The sequence below is a fragment of the Mytilus edulis genome, chromosome 7 (genome assembly GCF_963676685.1).
Source record: "Mytilus edulis chromosome 7, xbMytEdul2.2, whole genome shotgun sequence".
In the NCBI taxonomy this organism is placed as follows: domain Eukaryota; kingdom Metazoa; phylum Mollusca; class Bivalvia; order Mytilida; family Mytilidae; genus Mytilus; species Mytilus edulis.
This window is the reverse complement of record NC_092350.1, coordinates 29,178,569-29,205,095: the sequence shown is the minus strand read 5'-3', so window position 1 is coordinate 29,205,095 and position 26,527 is coordinate 29,178,569. Positions and strand designations below refer to the sequence as shown.

At 31.3% G+C, this 26,527-nt stretch overlaps 1 protein-coding gene across 1 annotated transcript in view; it reads right to left on the bottom strand.

Annotated features, from left to right (window-relative positions):
- Positions 1-25,511, bottom strand: part of LOC139483070 (uncharacterized) — a 64,316-nt gene extending 38,805 nt beyond the window's left edge. Inside the window, exons 1-21 of the mRNA XM_071267098.1 lie at positions 25,486-25,511; positions 24,017-24,260; positions 22,003-22,120; positions 21,273-21,454; positions 19,927-20,086; positions 18,904-19,101; positions 18,053-18,277; positions 16,373-16,532; positions 15,354-15,595; positions 14,480-14,610; positions 12,651-12,801; positions 12,112-12,333; positions 10,555-10,648; positions 10,155-10,272; positions 9,284-9,432; positions 8,332-8,465; positions 7,482-7,754; positions 6,825-7,115; positions 4,081-4,229; positions 2,080-2,221; positions 1,382-1,485 (exon numbers count right to left, since the gene is read on the bottom strand). Of these exons, the coding sequence (XP_071123199.1) occupies positions 1,382-1,485; positions 2,080-2,221; positions 4,081-4,229; positions 6,825-7,115; positions 7,482-7,754; positions 8,332-8,465; positions 9,284-9,432; positions 10,155-10,272; positions 10,555-10,648; positions 12,112-12,333; positions 12,651-12,801; positions 14,480-14,610; positions 15,354-15,595; positions 16,373-16,532; positions 18,053-18,277; positions 18,904-19,101; positions 19,927-20,086; positions 21,273-21,454; positions 22,003-22,120; positions 24,017-24,260; positions 25,486-25,511 (3,513 nt within the window). The remainder of the gene's footprint in view (positions 1-1,381; positions 1,486-2,079; positions 2,222-4,080; positions 4,230-6,824; positions 7,116-7,481; positions 7,755-8,331; positions 8,466-9,283; positions 9,433-10,154; positions 10,273-10,554; positions 10,649-12,111; positions 12,334-12,650; positions 12,802-14,479; positions 14,611-15,353; positions 15,596-16,372; positions 16,533-18,052; positions 18,278-18,903; positions 19,102-19,926; positions 20,087-21,272; positions 21,455-22,002; positions 22,121-24,016; positions 24,261-25,485) is intronic.
- Between the last annotated feature and the right edge of the window lie 1,016 nt (positions 25,512-26,527).

Below are 26,527 nucleotides of genomic sequence, written 5' to 3'. Positions count from 1 at the left end.
GTTCAAATTAGTACAACAAATACCATCGTTTACTGGAACAGGTTTAATATTGGAACTTCGAAACATTTTAAGGATTATTTTTCTTCTGGAGAACAGGAATTTCCAGATGTAAATAAAGGCAACAGTAGTATACCGCTGTTCAAAACTCATAAATCCATGGACAAAAAACAAAATCGGGATAACAAACTAAAACCGAGGGAAACGCATTAAATATAAGAGGAGAACAACGACATAACACTAAAATGTAACACACATAGACAAAATCCCACGAGAATAACAAATATAACATATATATATAACATCAAAACCAAATACATGAATTTGGGATAGACAAGTACCGTGACACGTCTTATTGCAATGTGAATTTACACTCAAAAATAAGAGAAAACTAACGACTCAACGTTATAATGTAATACACACAGAAACGAACTATAATATAACAATGACCATATTCCTGACTTGGTACAGGGCATTTTTAAAGGAAAAAATGGTGGGTTGAACCTGGTTTTGTGGCATGCCAAACCTCGCACTTTTATGGCCATGTGAAATATAACATCAAAATGACAACACAGGACTACAATATAAATAAATTGGAGAACACAATTGACAAAGAATCACACGAACAACAGCCAACAAAAGGCAACAAGTTCAAAATTTTAATACGCCAGAAGTGTATTTTGTCCACACAAGACCTATGTGTGACGCACAGATACAAAAGTTTGAAAGCCGAAACGAGTACAAAGTTGAACAGCATCGAGGACCAAAAGATCAAAAAGGTTGTGCCAAAAACTGCAAGGGTTTTCTGTTAAGTTACCAGAAAATCCCTATAATTTAGAGTAATTTATACTTTTGCAAACAGTAAATTTAATAAAATGAATATTCAAAAGATGTACATGATAAAGCTGAAGTATTAACTAATTACAGGAAACAACTGAAATACATTTACATAACCAGACATTTGAAACACAAAAGTAGACACATCCGAATACGTTTAAACCTCTACGCCAAGTGACGTCCTATTTGAAACTGAAAAATGACGAAAAAATGACGTCATTTGAATTAGTAAAACAGAGCATCAAAAAATGAAAAATGACGTCACATAAGAATGAATAAGATAGAATCAGGATTAATTTACGATTATATATTTGAACTAAATACTGATATTGCATTTAATAACAAAGCACATTTTAATTCTTATTAATATAAAACTGAGGTAGCAATTAACTATATTATAAAACTATGTCCGGTTTGTAAAAATCGTTATGTAGGGGTATTTACCAAATTTATTTTCTTTTGGTACAATAAAATTACCACGATAACATTAAAATGTAAAAGAAATCCCATGTAGTTGTAATATTTCACTCATTCAAATAGGACTTACCATATCATACAAGGATCCTGTAGTTAGCTTGCCTTTGATTGGGGGTGTCATGTCAACAACAAAACGATGAGAAATCATTGCACATTCACCTGACTCATCAACACCTAGAAAAATAAATCTTTTTACTGAAACTTCAAGGAATCATATATTTTACCCAATTCTTTTTTAGATAGTATAATGATTTGGTTGGAAATTTGTCTGCTCCTGTAAATTTTATATTACAGCTTAATCTTATTTTCCCTAGGATTTTACCCTTCCTAAAACTAAATTCGGTTTATGTTTAGATATTTCAACTTGATTTGCCAGTTGTGTAGCCACAGAACTGTCTTTCAATCATCCCCTGCTTGGCACACCTTTTATATGTACATTGACAACACTTTTATAATTTATCTTTTCACATTGTTATCTTACAAGAAATGTATGCAGACGAGGTACGACCACAATCGCCCTGTCATAGAACTATATATGCCAGGTTGGTTCGTCGCTTTAAAATTCAATAAAGCTTACACTATAGTTGACGTAACAAGATAATACTTTATAAGGCATGTAACCATTTCAATACTTAGTGCAGCAAAGTGCGAAGAAGTTATGCATCACAGGATCTGAAAAAAATGAGCTTTAACACAAACAATTAATGTAAATAAACGGAATGAGTATTTCATTATGTTAATTGAGAACTGTAAACTCTTAATTCTTACCTATTACCCAAGCAAAATAACTTTCTCCATGTTCCAAATCTAGATTCTCGAAATTGTAATAGGTGTTTTCGTTTATATTTGTGATAGAGAACTGATTGTACAATCTATCTCTTTCTTCTTTAGATGCCTGGCCACCTTCAATCTATCAAAAACCAAAATAACATAGAATTAATCATGCTTGACTTAATTTAATTACATGTCAAGAGTTGACACACATAATCCCTAAACCATTGGCAATTTTCAAAACTATTTCATATAGCAATGAACTCTTTACTTCCGATAAAGGTCAAATAAATGTTGCAAGATGTAAATTTTCCGTCATGAACAAAATAACAGCCTTCACATTTTTTTCTTACCTAAACACTTCAAGTTTTTATAGGATTTCTCCAGCTTATTCCAGCATGCTACATGTACTTAATACGGTAAGAACAGTTTTGATTAATTGCAAAAATCAACTACCATTTTTACCAAATTTTCAAAGGCTTTTCTCCGTGTCAGCAATTAAGAGCAATAGTCATAGGTATGAAATGTTGACCTATAACATATATTTAAAATAATTCTACTCTGAAAATAAAAGATAAAATTGTAAATTTGTAAAACGAAAAATCCTGCATCGAACAACTGCAATAAAATTCCATGTTTTTCAAAAGTTTAAACCTTTTCAACTGAAATTGAAAATTTCGGCATGAGCATATATAAAAATTCCTAGCATCCATTTCACACATTAAATTTTGTCCACCACAAAAAAATTGAAAGAAATGATTCATGAAATTTTAACCTGACAACTGCATTGGAGTTAAGGTAGATGGGGTGTCTAAATTACAATCTAAATAATTTTTTAATAATTTGCCAAAATGTAGTTAATACATGTATCGTGCTTTAAAAAAAAAGAATGGGTCACAGGGCTTATTGTCATGCTACAGGTTGTTCAAAATTGACAGATTTTGTATAGATTATGCATGTAAAACCCCATTTTCTGCCATAAAACGAAAACTGCATCATAGAATTTTGAGATAAAATATGAGAAGATATCTTTAATAGTATGCTTTCAGATAATAAAAAGAAAAAATGAATCATCGGACCCGTTTTCTTGCTACATAATAAAATAGAGAAATTCCTAACACATTCTATTGTAAAAGTACCATCATCTGAATTAATTGCCCTTACATTTGAGTTACCTCCCCTTATGTGGTAAAGTTTGAAAAAATGAATCAAACAAAAGTTTCTGTTTTTTTGTAAGATACAACCATAAAATATGTTAAAACATCTCATTTTCTATATTGAAATGAAAATTCTTGCACATGATTTACCTACTACTCTCAAAATTTGCACATTCTATCAAAGATCTAGACCGATGTTTTCTGGTATTTCAACATCCAAGAAGGAGGAAGACACCCTATCTACCTTAAGTCAAGTCGATATGAAATGTCAGATGGGCATTTACTACTGATATTGTTTTCTAATATGATAATGTATAGACCAAAACATACTAGTACACTAAATCTTTTTAAGAATAAGCTTTTTGTCAAATTTGATGCCTCATGTTCCATCTTTAAATTCCAACTAATTAGATAGTTTGGCATTATCTATACATGTCGATGTTATATCTTTCGAAATAAATTGATAAAGAAAATAGGCATAACAATAAATTTTAGTTTAAAAATTTTGTCATCAACCTATAAAATAATCAGATACATATAATTTCAAAATGCAGCTATTTTTTTACCTCGAATTTAATGAATTTTTCTGATTTTAATTTTCGCCTTAAAAAGTACAAAGAATGAAATTAGTTAGGCAATTCTAACTTTTCCTTTTTGTTAGTCAAAGAATGTTTGTAATTTTAAATGTTTTCAATAGAATAAATATATGTTTACAATTTGACCTGCAATTCTAGTATTAACGTTTTGAGATTAGAGTAAATGCAAAAACTTCCGATTTGTGCACACCAAGTTTAATGTGTGTTATATCAAAATAAGAAAAAAACACATAAATAATGCATACATAGAGTTGACAATCGGTCCCATTGGCCTCTGAATGGTTAGATAATGCAACATAATACATTAATATATCTAGTTTAGACTGGAATCCTTCAAACTGTACTCCAACTTGTGTTCTGTTCTTTACAAAATCTGCCATTATCATTTTCCCAGCTAGAAAATACAAAACAACCGTAAGATGATTGGTTCTATAGTGTGTTAGTGACCTCATAAGGAATTTACTAACCAATATATATCGTATTAGGTCACAAACACATGTTGTAATGAGTCTACTGACTATCGTAAACATGTGGTATTAAGACTAATGGCCTATCAAAATGATTAAGTCTTAAATACTTACTGTGGATTCATTTATTTTCGTGGATACCAATTTTCGTGGATTAAGAAAAACTTGCATATTCGTGGATATTTAATTTCGTGGTTTTGCTGAAGTCTGCATACAAACCTATAGAAAAATTATCATTCGCTGAATATTTAATTTCGTGGTTTGACTGTGCCCACTAAATCCACGAAAATTGGTATCCAACGAATAATAATGAATCCACAGTAGTATAACAACCTACTTCCATTGGTATATACAAATACAAATGCCAACTAGAAGCTCTAAAGAGCCTGTGGCGCTCACCTTGGTCTATGTGAATATTAAACAAAGGAAGCAGATGAATTCATGACAAAATTGTGTTTTGGTGATGGTGATGTGTTTGTAAATCTTACTTTACTGAACATTCTTGCTGCTTACAATTATCTCTATCTATAATGAACTTGGACCAGTAGTTTCAGTGGAAAATGTTAGTAAAAATTTACAAATTTTATGAATATTGTTAAAAATTGACTATAAAGGACAATAACTCCTTAGGGGATCAATTCAGGCATGTTGACTTACTTGTAAATCTTACTTTGCTGAACATTATTGCTGTTTACAGTTTATCTCTATCTATAATAATATTCAAGATAATAACCAAAAACAGCAAAATTTCCTTAAAATTACCAATTCAGGGGCAGCAACCCAACAACGGGTTGTCCGATTCATCTGAAAATTTCAGGGCAGATAGATCTTTACCTGATAAACAATTTTACCCCGTCAGATTGCTCTAAATGCTTTGGTTTTTGAGTTATAAGCCAAAAACTGCATTTTACCCCTATGTTATATTTTTAGCCATGGCGGCCATCTTGGTTGATTGGCCGTGTCACCGAACACATTTTTTTAACTAGATACCCCAATGAATATTGTGGCCAAGTTTGGTTTAATTTGGCCCAGTAGTTTCAGAGGAGAATATTTTTGTAAAAGTTAACGACGACGGACGACGGACGCAAAGTGATGGGAAAAGCTCACTTGGCCCTTTGGGCCAGGTGAGCTAAAAATTGCAACGCGTTAGCTTTAAATGTGTTTTATTAGTTTATTTAAATCAATAATTATCAATTTATTTGTCGGTAGATATAGATACCTGTTAGATTTATCCTCAACACCATGTTGTTTTGGAAAAGAGACGTAACACCACTATAAACAGTGTATTGAAATAAGTTACGCTTACAACCCTTTACACATATTTTGTATTATATTTTCCAAGTCTCTTTTTTTAGCTACTTTACAAATCTTAAAATCAATCGTATTTTCATAACAAAAGAGGGCTTTAGGTTTAAGTTACTAATTTGAAGACCTCATCAGCGGTCTCTTTTTTAGTTTTTCAAGACAATGTCTTTAAAGTCACAACAAATTTCATAATTGTCATGTACACATAACAAGGCAATTGAAAATTTTGGTCATGATGATTTATTTGTAGAAACTGCTTACAATTCTCTATATCTTTTAAAAGCTTGAAATTAATTGTCCTCATTTAAGGGGTGTAACTAGTGAATTGGCAGTCCTAATAATTTGACATACAACGCAAATCTAATCGTGCTGACCGGCTAGTTTAAAGTTTTTCTTTTGTAGTTTTTTTTCTCTCGTGGACCGTGTAAATGAAATAAAATCTCTAATTTGGCATTACAACTAGAAAGATCATATCATAGGGAACATGCTTACTAAGTTTCAAGTTGATTGAACTTTAACTTCATCAAAAACTTGAACTTCAACTTCATCAAAAACTACCTCGACCAAAGACTTTAACCTGAAGCGGGATAGACGAACGGACGGACGAATGAACGGACGGACGAACAAACGGACGCACTTACCAGAAAACAGGATGTCCATTAATGGGGCATAAAAAATGTATGGTTGGTGATGACAAAGCTAAGACTTATTTATACATAATGGATTTAAAAGGCATCTAACAGTGTAAAATAAAAGGGACAAAAGTGCTAGAAATATCCAACCTATTTTCCCAACCAAAGAGATAAAAGGTTTTATCATGTATTGCCCTCATTCATAAACGTTTTGACTGTTATTTCATTTTTGGTTAAATATCTTTGAAACTTTGATAATTACATGTAAATCGTTAGACTGAATAAGAATTATAAACACAAGATACAAATTATACCCTTTAGCTGTATTTTTTTAAAGATTGTATAAGATTCAATATCAATAGCAAGGAGTTTAAAGTTTTGATTTAAAGTCGATGAAAACATGTCTTGGAATTTTTGTTAAATCAGAATGGGAAAATAGGACAGAAAATACTGTCAATAGGTTTATATCAATGTTTTTTTTTCACTTGAAAGGGCAGATTTTAGAAATTTCATTATAGTAAATGATCTTCGTCCATTAACAATGTCCTGTTTCATTATTTTTTTCTATTTTGTATTGACAAATACCTGCAATACTGCCATCAAATCCAACACGAAATCCATTAGATGTCACCGTGGCAATGGAGTAAGAGGCACTATAGGCTTTAATAGTGAAATAGTACAATCCTGAACCAGGAACCAGATCAAGGTTGTAGAAGGTGATAGATGTATTCCTGCCAACACTAGTAAATGGTACAATGTTATCCCTTGTTTTAGGAAATCTTCTGTCAGTTCCCACAGCTACCTCATAGTAGGTAACTTGTTGGTTATCATTTTGTTCCTCAAGTATTCCTTGTTTTACATGAAGTCCAGGATTTCCTTTAAATGAAAAATATAATCGAAAAATAATGACATTAATTGTAATAGACTGTTTTGATAGTCATAACGTTAACATAATAATTGATAATAAAAAGGCGGCCTTTCAAGGTAAATGTTTTATCATCTGATAACTTTGACACAACAAAGGGAGGTAGATCTTGACATTGTGTACACTTTTATTTTTGTCTATATGTATCTTATATGATTTTCCATGTGTTACTAGTTGTCATATTCCTACATACTAACCTTTATATAGCTTTAGACATGGAAGTCATGGTGTTTGATAGAGAGAATTATTTTTAACAAAACCAAACATTTATGGAAATAACGAAATGAAATGATATCATTAATTTACAATGAAGGTACCTGAAATAACATCAAACTGTGCTTTAGCTGCAGCAGGTAACCCAAAACCATCCCAGTTAGCTGATACCTTTGTTCTAGATGGCTGGAAATTAAGGTCATATCCAGTTATATCTCCATCAAATACTTTCCCGGGTATAAGTGGGTCTTGTTGAATTGTTACACCATTAGATCTTATAATATATGTATAATTCAAAGCATTGGTTACTTTAAGTAATGAATAGTACAAAGCTCCACTTTCCATGTGCAGTTCATCATTCATTCCAGAGGTTCTCACTTAAAAAAAAGAATCAATTGTATATACAATATATGTACATTTCAGAAAATATAAAAACTTCTTGTTAGAGCTTTAGAACATGATAAGAAAAGGCTCTTTATCTGGTCATTTATTTTTTAACAGTATTTCACTCTCTTCTCTGGTTTTTGCCAAAGGCACAAAATCACTCATATTAATTAAGTGTCTACTATATCGGCAAAAGTTTACTTGTTTGTAGATCATGTCTCGCTGCTCATCTTGTTTGTTATTTAAAGTTCCATTTATGTTTCTAGTTTTCGAGATAAACTGATGAAAAAGCTATAAACAAGGCTTGCAGACAGTATTTAATCCACCAACATAATGAATTGTTATGGATTGTGTAATAGTCATTAGTTTTATATAAAATTGCTGTATTTAACCATTTGTATTAAATAATGGTATAACATTCAAAACCTAGATCTTTTCAAATTGAAATTGTTTTGTTGTGTATTCAAAAGCAAGGATATTCAGAAATATTTAATATCTTATCTTGTTTTCCTGTGGTCTGTGTATCCGGTAGGATAACTTAAAATTGTACATTAAGAATGTGAAACTTACATCCCATATCGAGCCATTGCTGTATGATCTGTCCATCAAGTCTTTGTACCTGCCACTCATATTTCCTGACGGAACATGGATCACCAGACACAACCCATGATGCTCTGTACGTGTCAGAACTGTCCTGAAAATCTCTGATTAATATTTGCATAAAATCAATAAGATAAGTGATTTGATACCTGTGTATATATAACAATATTTCGAGCAATTCATAAACTAAATGACAGGAATTGTCAATTTTACAGAGTAACAGGCAAGTACTATCACCATTCTTGAAGTGTCTGTTTATAAATTATTATTTACATGATTAAGGCCTTCAGGGAAAGTTGACATTAGATGGATTAATTTATCAATTTTATCCATTTTAAATGTTCTATGTCGTTTCTGTATCGGGTTTGATAAATTCTTGGCTTTATAATATTAGGCTATGAGCATTCGTGTTGAAAACAAATCCAGAAGATATGTCTGATGAAATTAAAATTAATTTCAATTTCAATCAGCCTTGCATTTGATTTTCATTTGCATGATGATACATGTAGGCGATGTTTTTTTTCTTCAAATCGACGCTTGGCTATAATCATAATTATAATAAATTAGTTGTAATATCTTATATCTAATGAAAACATTATGTTTTTCAATTTTTTACTTTGATGAAAATTTCAATTGTTTAACGGCAGCTTATCAGCAGAACACGGATACCAATAAACGGCAAAGGGTCTATGAGTGAAAGAAAATCAACAAAACAACAAAGACTACATACATACAACTGCAAAAACAACAAAGCAGTTATTGAGTGTCTTGTAAATCCAAAGTCAAATGGATAGAGATATCATGCTTTAAAATGTTCGTTTGCTCCACTTTTTGTAATAAACACAATTCAAATAAAAAAATGTTGAGATATTGCAAACAACAGACAACAAATAACTATGAATAACCAGCTTCAAATACTTACACATCTCCTAATGAGTTTCTTAGAACGTCATTTATTCCAATATGAGACACAGGTGGTAGTCCTTGGCTTAAATACGATAGATGTAATCCATTTGATGTAGCAACACTTGCTAACCCTGCTCCATTTTCACCTTTAACTGATACATACACCTTAATAAAATACAGGAAACGTTTTTCAAAAAAGTTCAATTATACTTAGAAATACTTACAAAAAGATATGTTCCAAAAATACTTACAAAAGGAAATGTTTAATTTAATATCGGGCCAGTTGAACCTAGAATTAAAGGATTTACAGCACATTTCTTTCAATAGACAGTTATGATTAAATAACGTAGATATTACAATTTATAGGTATGTTTAGCACAATCTTCCCCCTTTTCTTAAAACACTCTTGATGAACGGTACCAATTTATTTAAACAAGATCTGTTAAGGAAAGTCCTTCATCATGATATAGTGTCTCATTATTATAAACTATGCATAACCTTTACTGTGATATTCTCTCTGGTATTTACAACTACACACAGCCTCCTTATTTCAATATTTTAAAAATTGTACATCATAATGTTATGAAGTGTATATCACCTGAGACTACTATAACATATAGTAGTCTCAGAAATCACAGACTGTTTTATTAAATTCATGGCGGTTGACGAAATTTTGTATTATTATCAGATATTTTTAACATGATAGAATCATCAACATATCAAGTTTGATAATTTGTAGATATTGTTAGGGTGAGGGATATTTGGATTATGCTACATGACAAATGTACAGAGTTATGATGGTCGTCGGATGCATTCTCATTGTATCATATCAAGATCAATAGCGTTTGCTGTGGGACAAATGAAATATGTTGTATCAACAAATTTACCGTTCTATATCCCATTAAATCAAGACCAGTCACTGTATGATATTGGGCATATATTGGTATGTCAAAGAATGACCTTATCTGTCCTCCTCCAGAGGTTGTTCCTACTGCTATCTGGTATCTGAAAAAAATATCAAACATTCAATAGAAGTTTTAGTATACAAGTGACAGATAAGAGTGAGATTTCGTATTGAAGAAACCATATAAATATGTAGAAGCGTAATAACTATTTAATAACTTAGAAATAAGCGAAAACCAAGAAACACATTTTTCTCCAACCACTAAAATATACACCAATGAAAACGTATCAACTCACAGTGATATAATGAAAATATTTAACAATGAGACAACAAATAAGTAGACAATATTAATGTTAATGTTATACATTTTTGTTGTAACCTACCTTACAATTCCTGATTCATAATCACTGAATGGTTGCCAAGTTACTGATACAGTAGATAAAGATTCTGAACATGTAGCATCAAGTGAATCACACTCTGTAATAGAAATTATACGTGTTCATCTGGTTAAATTAAATATTAACATCCTAGTCTTACACGAAGATAGGCACGTTTTTCATGTTAATCTCATGCCTAATCAATAAAACAAGAAAGAATGAAAAACGAAGGTTTCAACCCAATTAAGCAACAATAGCCTTTAAAGAATTTTCACAGACAATTGGTAATGTTTCAACATGTTACGTTATTCTTAGATTTAAAATATTTGGGTCTGAGCTTTCCTGATGATATTTTCAATTCAGAAAAATGATTCGGGTATACAAAACACATACTAATTATTAATTATTTTTGAATATATGATGATCTTTTCTAGCTTCTGTTCGGTTTTCAATCGGAAAGACAGCCCTTAAAATCATACAGAGAAAGACGTAACGTATATCCATTGGTGATGACATAATGGATGGACGTAATAGGTGCTTATATTTTTCGTTACAGGTATATAGTTGTGAGAAGCTATGGCATATTAAAAATAAATCAGTATTTAGCTAGGCATTTGAACTTTATACTATAACGATTTCTCACCAACCAAAAAGTCATCACTTATACGTAGACAGGAATTGTTATTGATATGGTCATATATATGAACTAACTATACATGTTTACAAAACTTCGTGAACTTCGTACTTCTTTTGACATTTTCTTTTTTTTTAAATTATTCTGACTCAGTGTTTTAAATGAGTGTTTTGTAGACAAAACGCACGCCTGGCGTCACATTTGAGCCTTGTAACTTAGGTGAGTTAATAAAATAGATTACCCTGCCATTCTGAGGTTGGGGTCGAAATACACACAAAACCTGTGTCGACAACTATTGATAGTGTAAATAAACTATTTAAACAATTTTGCCACCTAAGCCCGATCATATATACCATGAAGCATGCTTTGATTTGAAATTCATAACTTTTCGATGGAATAACACTTGTCTTTGTTGAACAAAAAGATTCCCTAAAAGACTGGTCAAAAGACCAACATCGTTGCTATTTAGATTTGTTATCAAATGCGAATCACTTCCCGACTGCTCTGATTTCTAAGAAATCACTTTACTTTACTTACCGGTACTCCTTTATTTGTATACAGAAAAGGGCTTTTGTCGTTTACTTTAAGTGTTTTTATAATGCAACATAATGTTTCTATATTTGATATTTTGTGTTTGATTTTTTTTATTGATAATAAGAACTCATATGGTTGTATAAATCAAATATGTATCGGAGGGTTTGCAACACTTAGGTCTAGTAGTAATTTGTTTAGTTAGTTTTTATATTTCGAAAAAAGTGCAATTAATTTGCTAATTGTTTATGTGGTCTATGTTGTAGAGAATCATTAAGTATTTCAATCTTTATTAAGCCTTGTAGTTGAACTTCATGTACAATTTCTTTTAACAATATCCTATCTAAACTTTTGACAGATATATGCGTGAGATAAAGTTTATTCTTAAATATTCTTACCTTCTTCTTCATCACACACTTTGGCATTTAAGTTGACAGTAACCTCGTTGTCTGTCACATCTAACCTGTATGTTGTATGTAAATCTATAACTCTTCCATATTTCGGTGGAGTGGTATCTATAGCAATTGATTCCGAGAAGCCGTACGTTTCCAAACCAACCATGTTAACGGCAGTCACAGTAACATAATATGATTTACCATGTTTCAGTTGCTTCGTGACTCCTAAAAAAACTTCTTTAGTATAGGTGTGCTGATAATGTACTTTGAACTATGCTATTGTTACATGTTCCATTAGATTATATTCTTGCAATTACTAACACTAGATTAAATTTAATCTTCAAATTTTAGCATGCGTTTTTACAACCATGTTTCAAATGTCATAGTGATTTTACTTCTAGGATTTATAAAACACGTTTAAGACCTAACTAAATTATGTGTTTGGCCAAAGTGTTGACTTGTATTTCAGTGGTGTCGTTCGTTGCTATATATCAGATTTGTTTTTCGCTAAGGCTTTTTTCAGCCTATGAAAAAAAGTTTACCTTGAATAGAATGTTCTGTAAAATACCCTGGTACCTCCATAGAATAAACATTAGAAGCACCTTGTTCCGATCCCATCGCAACTATAAATCTTTGAACTGGACTTTCACTGTCTAGGAATCCTGTCCATTTACAATAAATAGGAACCAATATCTGCAGTATAAGAGGATAGTGGATATATAATTGCAAATAATTGTTTGACATTTTCCTTACATTTTGATACTCAAGTATCATAATAATCAACTAGTAATAATTTCCCATTTTGAACCCTTTAAGTCATTTAATAGAAAAACAATAGATATGGGGTATCCATCCATGACAAAAAAGTACCTGCACAGCCCAAAAATATACTATTCACACAAAAAACAAAATGACACAGCAATTTTACTGCTTTTCTTAATATCAAAAGCATACCTCATTGCACGTTTAAGACGACCCTTGCACTGGCATGATCGAAATTTTTTGCTTTAATAAATGATTTGGATAGAATTTAAAGGATGTAACATCACCTAAATGGGCCTGTTAAAAAACCTACTGGAAAACAGTACGTGTTTAAAACAAAATAGTTCCTACGCGCTAGGATATATTTTATATTATGAAGAATTATTAGTTTTTAAGGTACCAGATAAAAGAAAAATAAGTAGTATGTTTTGTTGAGTAACTGTTTTAAAAATTCACTTATATATCAAACGTATTACAGTCATCATATAAAAAGTTAAATCAAAACAATACGGAACTCCAAAGAAAATTCAAACCGAAAAGTCCTTAATCAAATGGCATAATCAAAAATTCAAACACATCAAACAAATGGATGACAACAGTTACATTCCTGACTTGAAGGAGTAATGCAGAAGTAACCAGATTGTTTATTGCTAAATGTTCTATATGTTCTGTTTGAATCTATCGCTTATGGCCTTAGGATAAATTACAACATATTGTGTAGACAAGTTGTGTAAATTGCATTTAAATAGTATTTTACGACAAATCTCAAAAAACAATTAATATGAGGAAACAAAAACGAATTGATTCGCTTGGGAAATTTGAAAATCAGTCAAACAGCCTTGACAGAGTAATCATGATATATCCTAGTCTGGAGCTGGCATGTCAGTTAACTGCTAGTAGTCTGTTGTTATTTATGTATTATTGTCATTTTGTTTATTTTCTTTGGTTACATCTTCTGACATCAGACTCGGACTTCTCTTGAACTGAATTTTAATGTGCGTATTGTTATGCGTTTACTTTTCTACATTGGTTAGAGGTATAGGGGGAGGGTTGAGAGCTCACAAACATGTTTAACCCCGCCGCATTTTTGCGCCTGTCCCAAGTCAGGAGTCTCTGGCCTTTGTTAGTCTTGTATTATTTTAATTTTAGTTTCTTGTGTACAATTTGGAAATTAGTATGGCGTTCATTATCACTGGACTAGTATATATTTGTTTAGGGGCCAGCTGAAGGACGCCTCCGGGTGCGGGAATTTCTCGCTACATTGAAGACCTGTTGGTGACCCTCTGCTGTTGTTTTTTATTTGGTCGGGTTGTTGTCTCTTTGACACATTCCCCATTTCCATTCTCAATTTTATTTTATGTAATGCCATGCATGTACCACCATCATACAGATTCATGTTCATTCAAAATGTTTAAATCACGAATTTGACAAAATATTTAAAATTACAGATCAAACGACTCGTTATATATCCGTACACACTCTGCTAGAGTTTTGGTTAAAACATCACAATATCAATACGAGTTATTTAAAAAAAAAAACTCTGAATATGTAACAACATGTTGAATTGGTGAAATACGTTGCATGAACATTAAAAGCATATATGACTTACCCCTACATACTCTGGACATTTAACAACACCTGGACCTGGTGATGTTGTATCAAATATCACTCCTCCTGATGCAATGTGTCCAATAAGACCTGCTTCATTCTCTGCCCAAATACTGATTATATTTGGTTTTCCTACAAAAATGAAAGGAAGTTTGTTTTGTGTGATTTTTTATTATTATATAAACCAGTGACTGATGCCCTCTCTGCTTTCTATATTTGATTAATCAATTATAAGCATCCTTAAAAACTTTTCTGGAGTTCAAATAAAGTGAGGTCATGTCAAAGATACAGCTTAGTGTGGAATGTGCTTGACAAAAGAAACACCTTTTTTGCTGTTAAGAGAGAAGTGATTAAAGTAACATTGAAAGTATCATAAGCAGATACCATAAGCAGATCCCTTTTTGCGCCTGTCCCAAGTCATGAGCCTCTGGCCTTTGTTAGTCTTATATGATTTTTAATTTAGTTTCTTGTGTATATTTTGGAGTATAGTAGGACGTCTATTATCACTGAAGTGGTATACATTTTTGTTTAGGGGCCAGCTGAATCATTCCTACAGGTGCATTGCAAACCCATTTGTGGCCTTCGGCTGTTGTCTGCTCTTTGGTCGGGTTTTTGTCTCTTTAACAAATTCCCCATTTCCATTCTCAATATTTTACAACATGAAAAAACACCCCACTCAATATATTATATCCGTTTGTTTCTTATTAAAACAATTAGTTAAAAGTAATGTTAAATGGTCCCAAGTCCTTAAGTAATGATATTAAATGAGATATGTTCTGGGTTAAAAATCTGAGTATTCTTGGAAGTAATTCCAGAAAATACATCAAACATCATTTCTGAGATGAAAATTATTAATTTTGTACATTAATTGATACCTGAAAGATCTGGTGACACAGATGCCAATGGCAGGTAACTAGTAAGTGTGGAAGAAATGTTTACTTCTCTCTTTTCATTTACATCACTGCCATAAGGATATGTCCCAACAGAAAACCATGCTCTTTTTACATTGCTTTCTGTATCATTATAATGCCACATTGCAGATAAAGTATCTTGTGTTTTTTGATACATGGTTGATCCTGCTGCTATGTTTTTCTCTGAAGAGGTTTTATCAGTCAGCCTGTAAAAAAGTCAACAAACAATTAATAATTTGCTAGACACACAAACGATTCAATACATTTTTCGAAAGTTTAAGCTTTTATTAAACGTTTTTTGTTTTCAATTTGAAGATATGTTTAAACACTACCATAGTTTTAGATCGCCTATAAAACCATCTGAAATTTGAGGTATGTATGTCATTTATAAAAGATAGATTTGACACATTGACAATAAATTCATCAGACAAAGTCTTTAGATATACATTACCGTCTATTACAAGTAAAGCATTGTGATACAGAGCTTGTTTGGAATATATAAGGTTCAAACGTGTTAAATGTACCCATCCATTATGAACTCGATACCAGTATAAAATATATTTAGTTAAAAACTTTAAAACAAACTTGTAATTGATACCAGCAATAAAATTGTGTTCGTCAGAAGACATACGTTTCATATTTACAAGACCCAAAGCCACGCTCCCATAATAAGACACAAAAAAGCAAAATACATTTTGTATCGAAGCTTATCATATATTCCAGGATTAAAATTGGTTGCTCTAGATACACTTTTCGGGTATTTTACAGACAATTAACTTCACAGTTCACTCTCAGTCAGTTTATCTGCTCTTCAGTCAATTAAGTATGCTATTAATTTGTAAAAGTTATAACAACTACTGAACAGTCCAAACAGACAGAACAGATCTTCATTGACTGTCGTGGAAAAGTCAGGAAATTATCTGCAAGACTGAATAACTTTATAATCAACCTTAATCCATCTTAAACAACGCATTTCTGTATACCTGTCCATTACAACAGTTGGAGGTGACCAATCAACAGTAAATCCATCAGATACCGACTCCAGTACATTCCCAACATTTGTTATTCCTCTAACAGTAGTATAGTAAGTTAAATTTGGTTTTAATTGTACTGTTGTATGAGCAAAACCAGCACTTGTCACACCTAAAAATTAAATCATAAATTTTCATCTGCATTATCATTATCTTGAAATCTTATTTTACGGGTTAAAAATAACAATGAATTCGTATGTAATTGCCGGATTTGATTCCTTAAGAAAAGCAGTATATCCTCAACCAACAAGGTCATGAAAGGCCATCTGCATTTCTCTTAAATTTGTTTATGTGTACACCTACCTATTACATGTTATAACATATCCGTAATGTGTCACTGCAGTTGTTTCATTAAAGCGCTATTAATTGAGAAATATAATACCATAGATTGCAAAATTTCTAAATATGGATTAACATTTTAAAAAATGCATTTTTCCAAATGAACAATGAAAGTTGCTAACGTCTACATCAATTTAACGCTGGTGGTTAGTTTTCTTCTCAATAATACGTTTATCATGGAATTAAATGTGTATAGTGCAACTAATTTCTTGATAGGGTAGTGCACACATTATTTGAATACCTTCAATTTATATCTTAATGTTTCTATGAAATCTAGATGGTCATAAAATAATCCTAGGTTTACCATAGTTGCATAGCTCTGGTATTATAAAGGACTTACAACTCTCTGCTATGTTATGTCAAATACCAACAGTATAACATTTCATTCCTATTGTTTTTAAATTAACCTCTATATTGGGATTTCTGTCTGTTTTAAAAGTGCAGTTATAAATAACTATGCAATGCTTCCTAAAAAAATACGCGATTGCATTTAGATACACTTGTTATCTGAATAATTTCGGATCACCATTGGACTTAATCCTGTTTAGAAATTTTAAGGATTCAAAATAAAAGAGATAAGAAGATAATATTTCAAAGTAAGTTTACAGCTTCAGTGCACCATATAAAAATGTATTCGAAGACAATAAATCATATGTTGACAAAATATTTTGAGTTCATATGTACATACTGATAATTTATATACAATTATCATAAAAAATGTAAAACAATATCAATAGGCTGCATAAACTGTCATTTTAATACATAAATACAAGCTTCCTCTACTGCATCATATGCTTTTGTTCACAATAAAAGATGAAAACATTAGTAAACAAGTATTTGAATGCTAATAAGATTAGATATAATTAAAATATTGAATACATATATATCTTTATCTTTTAATTAGTTTTGTTATTAACATAAAAACTATTAATGTTGTCATCTTCATGGCCTAAAACTCAAAATAATGTATTTTTCAACCGTTCCAAGGCACATGTAATCACTCCAGTTATTGGAGTGTTCATTTTGTTTATTCATTAGTTTTCTATGTTGTGTCAATGGTGAACTTTTGTCTTTTTGTATTTTTTCTCCTTTGCCATTACATTTTATGAAGTGTTTCAGCTTTTGATCAGGGACTTTCCAATTTGAATTTTCCTTAGATTTCGGTAATTTGTATATATTTTTTTTAATTGTTTTGTTTGTTTTTAACCGCTGAATTTGAATATCTCTTTGATAAATATATTCAAAATATAGTTATATCTTTCAATTATTTCAGTAAAAATCTAGTATCCTTACCATCTCCCTTTACATTCTTCTCTTCTTTATGAACAATTCCATGAGAGGTAAATGACAGAACATCTTCTGCTGATGGTGTTGTACCTACTGACCACTCATAGGACATAACACCATGTAAGTGGCTGGTAAATTCACTAAACTGTACTGAAACTGTAGATGTATCAGACTGGTAGTTGATATCATTTCCAACTGTGTAAGAGCTGTCTGTTCCATCTACTACAATGCCTAATAACAAAAGGAATTTCCTGATTAAAATGAGTCTTTACCTTGCAATAATGCAAAACTAAAATTTAATAGAAACTTAGTTGCCCTATGATGAATTATAGTTTTAAATGTGAAACAAGGGATGAATCATAAATAAGAGAATTCTTTTGATTATTCAGGTAAAAGTTACTAAACTAGAGATTATTGATATTTTCAACTTTTGATTGTTAACAAAATCGTTTCATTCACCACTTATTTAAAAAAAAAATGGTTGTTGGTGGACACGGGTTGTAAGCAATTAAAACATACATTATATGTTACTGTAACTAGTACTGTATTTAATTTCATAGATGATTTTTTTCCAGTATCCAGTTTTTTACTGTCTCTCATTTCCCCAGGCAGTAGCGCAAAACAATACGTTAAGATTATTACGAGGATATCAACTGCTATAAGAAGTGAATTTAATAAAAAAAAAAAATTACGAACAAAAGGATATATTATCTTAGGATTTTCATAACATGAACCTTAACTATAAACGTTTTAAGTCATCAATGTAACCACTTGGTTGTACTAGATATGTAGTATACAATAATGAATACAAAACCATACATTGTTTTGAAAAATGGCATAGTTTTTGCTATACATACCAGGTTGATCTTCATCCACTACAATGATAGGTGTGGATACAACAGGTTCACTGATTATTCCTGCACCATTTACAGATTTCATTGTCACATAGTATAATGGCAATTTAGTATCCTCATCCGTCAAGATTAGGGATATATCATTAATGTAGGCATCATTTCTGGTACCTATCGACTTCCAACTTAAAATATCTGTTCCTCCTGGAATGATTTTATATTCATGAAGCGGGAGAAAACTTATCTTCATTCCTTATAAAATTCTCTTTGCTAACAAGTTGGAATCTATCCTATATTCTATCGTGATAGTAAGAACCATTTACTACCAATACATTAAAGTTTTTATACCCGTCTCTGGTAGACAGTATCATATTAGATTATAGGAATCCTAAGATACTATAATTTATATGCAACTTATCATATTTGTCAACGTAACCGAAGTTCTTATAGCATCTTTGTTATAATAAATCACATCGTTTATTTTCCTGTATTGTTTCCTTATACATTGTGTGTTCTTTCAGGACAAGTAAGGTATGTTCCAGTGTCAATAATATTACAAAAAAATAATTTAACTATGAATAAACTTCTATTTCATAACATATGTATCCTCAGCGAAAAAGGTGACACAATTTATACATATGAACATAATCATTCAAATTATATAAATGTACACTGAAATGTAGTTCACACCTTCCTTTTGACAAAATAGATATGAAGTTGTAATTTTGATTCATTTATGTAGGATATATCATAGTTTTCATAAACTTATATTACCACCACTTATGTAAATTTGGATGTAACACGTCGTATGATTAGCTGAACATTTGTTTTACTATCAACTCATAGACGTAATTGTGTCATTTGACCGTGACGTCATCTATATTTTATGTTTTAGTCATGAAAATTTAATTTAGATTTAAATTATAATGAACTATCAATTTTGATAAGTTGCCCTTTCAAGAATATTTCTTATTCGTTGAATGAAGATAAAAATTATCAACTGCATTAACCTACTAATTGAATAATCACCTTTGCGGGTACCAACTGCAACCAGATATTCTTTTATGCCAGACTGCGGATCAACAGCTTCCCAAGCAGCTTTAATTCCAGATGTATCTGCCTGCCACACAAAACCATTGACTCTCTCCTCTCTATCACCTACAAGTTCACCCACTCGCAGCCAATGTATCTGTGATGATTGAATTAACATATTAAAATAATTCTAATAGTTTTCATTGTTAACTAACAGAAAGTTTCAAAATAATCGGCATCTATGCCAATTGGTTAAGATCAAGACACTTCTTGTTGAATAAGTCAAAATTTGAAAAGTATCATTTTACAGAAGGGCACATGGACTTTGAATTTAGTTTTGAATTTATTTAAACAGGAAAAGTTTAAAGATGAGACGCCACATTCCAGGCATATTGTATAAAAAATAGATATGAAGTATGATAAGAGTTTCAAAAGACAAATCAACAACAATAAATGTGTTTTTCATAAGTTCATACTGACATACATAAAAAAAACCAATATGACAATTAGAATATTATCACATTGAGAGTGTTCAATGCATTACATGCTTTGTTGTCAAAGGACGATTTTTTTAGGTAGGAAATAATCAATACAAAGGTTATTGCACGCTCTTTCATTATCATTGTGATAATCATATTGGCTGTAGAAAATACACCTTTGAAATATCAAAACTTGGTCCGAGACCACAATTGTCGTCCCTTGATTTTCGCTGTCCACAAATATAGTACCAAGTGTTGACAGTGGGTTACTTGCCAATATTTGTAGACCCCTTCCGGATTTATTTCTCCATGTTTTATGCCTCAAATTGCAAGAAAGGGGGGGGGGGGTTAAATAACACTGTAAAAAAATTTGGATCCAGAATTTTAAAGGAAAGTAGTGATTTGGTCCAGCTGAAAAAGGTTAAAAATTAGCACTTCGGAAGCTGTAAAAAGATTTCAAGACGCCCAAAAATAAAATTGTCCATATTTTGAGTTAAAGCCGATGAAGTTTTCTATAATTTTGATATAATTTGTCCCAAAAGTAGCACAACATACTGTAAATTTTCATTGAGAAAGCGCAGGTGGGATTTTTAAAATTTACATTTATGTTCTAAAAGAAATGCACTAAGAATTAATTATGGTCTCGGACCACCTATTCTAATCATTTTTAGAAAATTTTGTGTAAAAAATAATTACCTTTTTGAACATTTCTTGTAGTTTAGCATTTTCGTTATTTTACTTTTGAAAACGTCTAAGACATTATAAGGGTTATAGTAAAATTAATTCTCCTTAAATCGAAATCCGTTGGACCAGTCAATAATAAAGGAGAAAAGGTTTGCTACCAATCTGTGCAACGTTACTAACCTTTGGAGAAGTAGTATCAACTAAAACACCATTTGTTTCAAACGTTGCAATCATGCCAGCATTGTTTATAGCTCCTATTTTCATACTGTAGAATCCTCCTTGTTTGAGAGACAAACCAGGTACGGTAAAATGCATACTATCTAATTCATCATCTGGAACTTCAATCCATTCACTTCGATTAACTAAAACAATAACATATCATATAAGTCTCATTAAGTTAACAACATTTACATAACTGTATTGTATTTAACTGGTCCTTAGTTCTTGAAATCCCCACATTCATGATACTTTAAATATTTTACTCTTACAACTACTTACATGCATATTAGGCAAAAGGAAATGCACTTAACAAGAGCATTTAGTTTTATATATCAGTGTGAAAGTCATAATATAATTAGCGACAAACAGCACCCTTAAAATACATGATGTAAGAAACCCATGGTGTAAATTATGCAGACAAGCATTCATTTTAGAAACAGCTTAACATTAAACATTTCGTTAATTCTAGTTTCAGGGGAGCAGTTTTGCAGACAACATACTTCAAAATCAAATCTGAACCTTTCACGTGAGCTCAGGAAATCGAAAAGTATTGCTATACTTTACATATTTCTTAATCTTTAATTTCATGCAAAAGTAATAAACATTTTTTTTATATTTGCCTGCATTTTGCTATGGTTTCGTTAAAAAAAAACGACTAAAATGCAGCAAAGCAGAAAATTGTATATCATACCTGGTAAAATTTGTGCTCTGATTCCATGATGTTTTTGAAAAATCTGGACTTTAATTTGTCCGATGCCTGATTCCTCATCTATAAACTTGAACCGTGCTGATAATGCTGTCATATTGGACTGTAAATTACACAAAACTTATGAAATATAGGTACACCTTTTTAATCATAACTACGTTATTTATTTTATATAACCATTATTAGGACTTCATTTTGATAAATATTGATGATTGTGAACATTTGAGTTGAAGATCACACTGAAGAAATTTTGTAAACGTCTTTATTTTGGCTTTAGTACGTTGTGTGGTTACGTATAATTAATGTACCACGATCGTGTTATTCTATTTTTTCCAACTTTCAAATATTTTCTCATATATGGGGAAAAAATATTGAACCAAAGGAATTTTCAATTATCTAATCTGATTTTCTCTTTTTGGTACAAAGAAACTAGTCCAGTATAAAATAAAAGACAGCTTGGTTTACAGCTACTAACATTTACAAACACGAATGGGTTCCTAGTACACATATGGCCCATCTGGATTATCATTTTCTATGTTCAGTGGACCGTAAAAATAGGATAAAACTCTAATTTGGCATTGAAATTAGAAAGATCATATCATAAAGAAACATGTATACTAAGTTTAAAATTTATTGGACTTCAACTTTATCAAAAACTATCTCGACCAAAACTGTAACCTGAATCGGGACAGTCGGACAAACGAACGTACTGACAAACGGACGCACAGAGCAGAAAACATAATGCCCATATATGGGTCATAAAAAAACATTAACAATGGCATTGTTGAAGGGTAAAGTCCTCTTTATTAAAGATCCAAAAGTATTCATAGACAGTTTGAATTGTCTATATCATATATAAGTGGTCTTACTACACTCTTTCAGATGTGATTTTTCCAAAAAAAAATTAATGTATTCATTATGCTAAATTATATTTTAAAAAATCTCATTACAGTCATCTACAAAGACGAGAATGTTTAAGCAAATACTGTTAGAGGTTCTTAAAGGACATGCGTCGCTCACCTAGGTATCTTTACATATTCAAACAAGAACACTCTCCTTGTAGACAAGAATATAATACATGACAAAATCTCTTTTATGTTGATCGTTGTTTTCTTTTAAGTTTCTTTCTTTCTTTTCAGTTTTTGCTCAAAACACAAAAGAAGATACACAAATGCTTATTTAAGTGTTACCACTCCAATAAAGAGTGTCAGTCTACCAACTATATCAGCATATTTAATTTGCTTGCAGATCTGGCTTTTCTGATCTTTTTTTGTAATTCCAAGTTTCTATTTATCTATTATATTTTTTTATTTTATCTTTATCATTTATTTTATATACTTGTAGCAGTTGTCCTGATAATCATTTAGCGGTTTAAAAATCCTTTGATAGTTTTGACTTAATGAGACAAGTGATGGAGCTCAACCTACTAAACAGGTTATATTTTTTCGAGTTATTACGCTTTTCCAAATAAAAGACTTCCATTTTATCCTGATTTCGTTCCATTTTTAGCAAGGTCGGCCATCTAGGTTGGCAGGCGGGTTCATCAGACAAATCTAGATACCATATTTATGATTGTGGCCAAAATGGGTTTAATTTTGTCCTGAAGTGTTTGAGAAGAAAGTGTTTGTAAAAGGTAACGGACGCAATAAGGCGTTGGCAGACGGACACGTAGTGATGAAAATCACTTAATTAACCCTTGAAACATCAAACATTAGTTTAGAAAAAGGGACAGTAAGGGATATTCAGATGTTTTCAATTTATTCGTATATTAGTGAAAATAACAAGATGTCGTACTTTTAAGGAATGAATGTTGAAAGTGCTAGATTAGTTAATTGTATTACTTATAAAACATATGCCCATATGGTATTAACATAAACGTTAACCTTGGATAAAGACTGTCAACGTTTTTACGTGCTTATCGTTGTATTTCGTTGTTCGATATTCTTAGCTTTTGACATTTTATTACAGAATGGATCAAACAAGAAGTTAAAGAACCTACCTGAAATTCAGCATCTTCTTTGTCACCAGTACCATCCCTCATAAACATCAGCTCAGGAGGAGTCAGATCAACAAGAAACCCATCCGTTTCATTAATAATAGAGTTCAAAGCTCCATTTGTTGTTCTAAGTGTCAAGGTGATGTAATCATTGTGATGCAGATGAAAGTTTAACCATCTTACACTCTCAGTTTCATTGTTAAATGTCACCCAGTTTCTAATTACACGAAAATCATTTGAACCATTGCTGTAAAATTAGCAAAATTTTTGAAACCTTTTAGATCTGGTGCACGGTTTGTATTTGTCATGATAATTTCGTTTACAGCAGATAAGAAATGTCTGTTTATAGATTTATGAATAATCAAGAAACTAAGGCTTCAATACACTTAGATGTAGTAATTACTTAGATGTATTTGGCTTTTATCGTATGTCCTTTAATGTTATACCCATCAACTGATCGGTTCTTATACATCCGTTGCTTCAAATACTCGGTCTCAATAGTTCCTTTTAAAGTTAAATCAAGAAAAGCGCTTCGAACGAATGATATCTTAAGTGTTGAAAATAAATTGATTATGCCATGGCCATGCCTAGGACAAACAATAGTATACACTCTCTCTTTTACGGAAATGATATCAACTGGGAAACGTGTACTCCATATGCATGCGCCGCTAGAGAGTTGCTATATAAATAGAAAGTTCACACTCAGAAAGCTGAAAAATGTCTTTTGTTGTAAAATTTTGTTTTCAACCAACTCTCATTGTTAATTTTTAGATGAAAGTCAAGATATGAAACAAACTTAACTATATCCTTTATTTAAAGATTCAGAGATATGCCATTGTATATCTTTGTATGATGGAAACTTAAATCGAATCAGTGAAAAACAAGTGGTGAACAGTCATTATGTATGGACACATAAATAGTTTTCAAAATTACTAGTAATCTTTAAGAAGACTGCAAATGTTAAAAACGAATTCAAGCAACATACATGTATAATACAAAATAGCTGATAAAAATGAAATAAAAGAGTTTCCGATGAATGACAAACACTTTCTAATGCTAATTGTTCGATGCTGAATTAAGTTTGTACTTATAAAATCCGTCACTGCCAATAAGCACATGTTATCGTGGTGTAAAATGTCATTTTTAGAAAAAAATAATACAAATGAATAAAATATAAGGATTTTGAAATTTATACCAAGTAAAGAATACAACAATTGTTATTTCTTTGTTTGATGTGTTTTAGCTTTTGTTTTAGCCATTTGCTTAGGCACCTATCGTCGAACTTTTTTCATCCGAGTTCGGTATTTTCGTTTGACTCCCTAATATGTCCGATTGCTGCATTTATAAAATAAGAATTTCAAATGCAATTGCTTTTCTCTGTACCGTTAAATTTTACATTTACTTTTTATTTCATACAGTTTCTATGCTTCTAGTTATATAACAAGAGGCTCTCAAGAGCCTAAATCGCTCACCTGGTAAACAATGCTTTATTGAACATATTGGACCATGCCAGGCAAACATGTACAGCTAACAGTTCTTCAATATTACAAATATATATGACTTACTGTTTATAAATAAAGAAAATGAGACCAAAACACAAACACTTAAAACTTAGCAATGGACTGTGAAAATGAGGTCAAGTTCAAATAAAACCTGCGTTACCGACATATAGATCATTGAAGTTTGGTTGAATTTGGTTGAGTAGTTTTAGAGGAGACGATTTTTTAAAGTTAGCAAATATGATGAACAAATTGTGAAAAAATTGTCATTAAAGGACAATAACCCCTTAAGGGGTCAATTGACAATTTTGGTCATATTTAACTTATTTGTAGATCTTGCTTTGCTGATCATTTTTGCTGTTTACAGTTTATCTTTATCTATAATGATATTCAAGATAATGACCAAAAACTGCAAAATTTCCTTAAAATTACCAATTAAGTGGCAGCAACCCAACAATGATTTGTTTTATTCGTCTGAAAATTTCAGGGCTGATAGATCTTGACCTAATGAACATTTTTACCCCATGTCAGATTTGCTCTAAATGCTTTCGTTTTTGAGATATAAGCCAAAAACTGCAGTTGACCCCTATGTTCTATTTAAAGTAAGGGCGGCCATGTTTTTTGACGGATCAAAAATCGAAGCACACACTTTGTGCAGGATAATCTAAGGAACTATCATGCTAAGTTTCATCCAAATCCATTCAGTAGTTTCAGAGGAGAAGATTTTTTAAAGTTAGCAAATATGATGAACAAATTGTGAAAAATTGTCATTAAAGGACATTTACCCCTTAAGGGGTCAATTGACAATTTTGGTCATATTAACCTATTTGTAGATCTTACTTTGCTGATCATTTTTGCTGTTTACAGTTTATCTTCATCTATAATAATATTCAAGATAATGACCAAAAACTGCAAAATTTCCTTAAAATTACCAACTAAGTGGCAGCAACCCAACAATGGTTTGTTTTATTCATCTGAAAATTTCTGGGCTGATAGATCTTGACCTAATGAACAT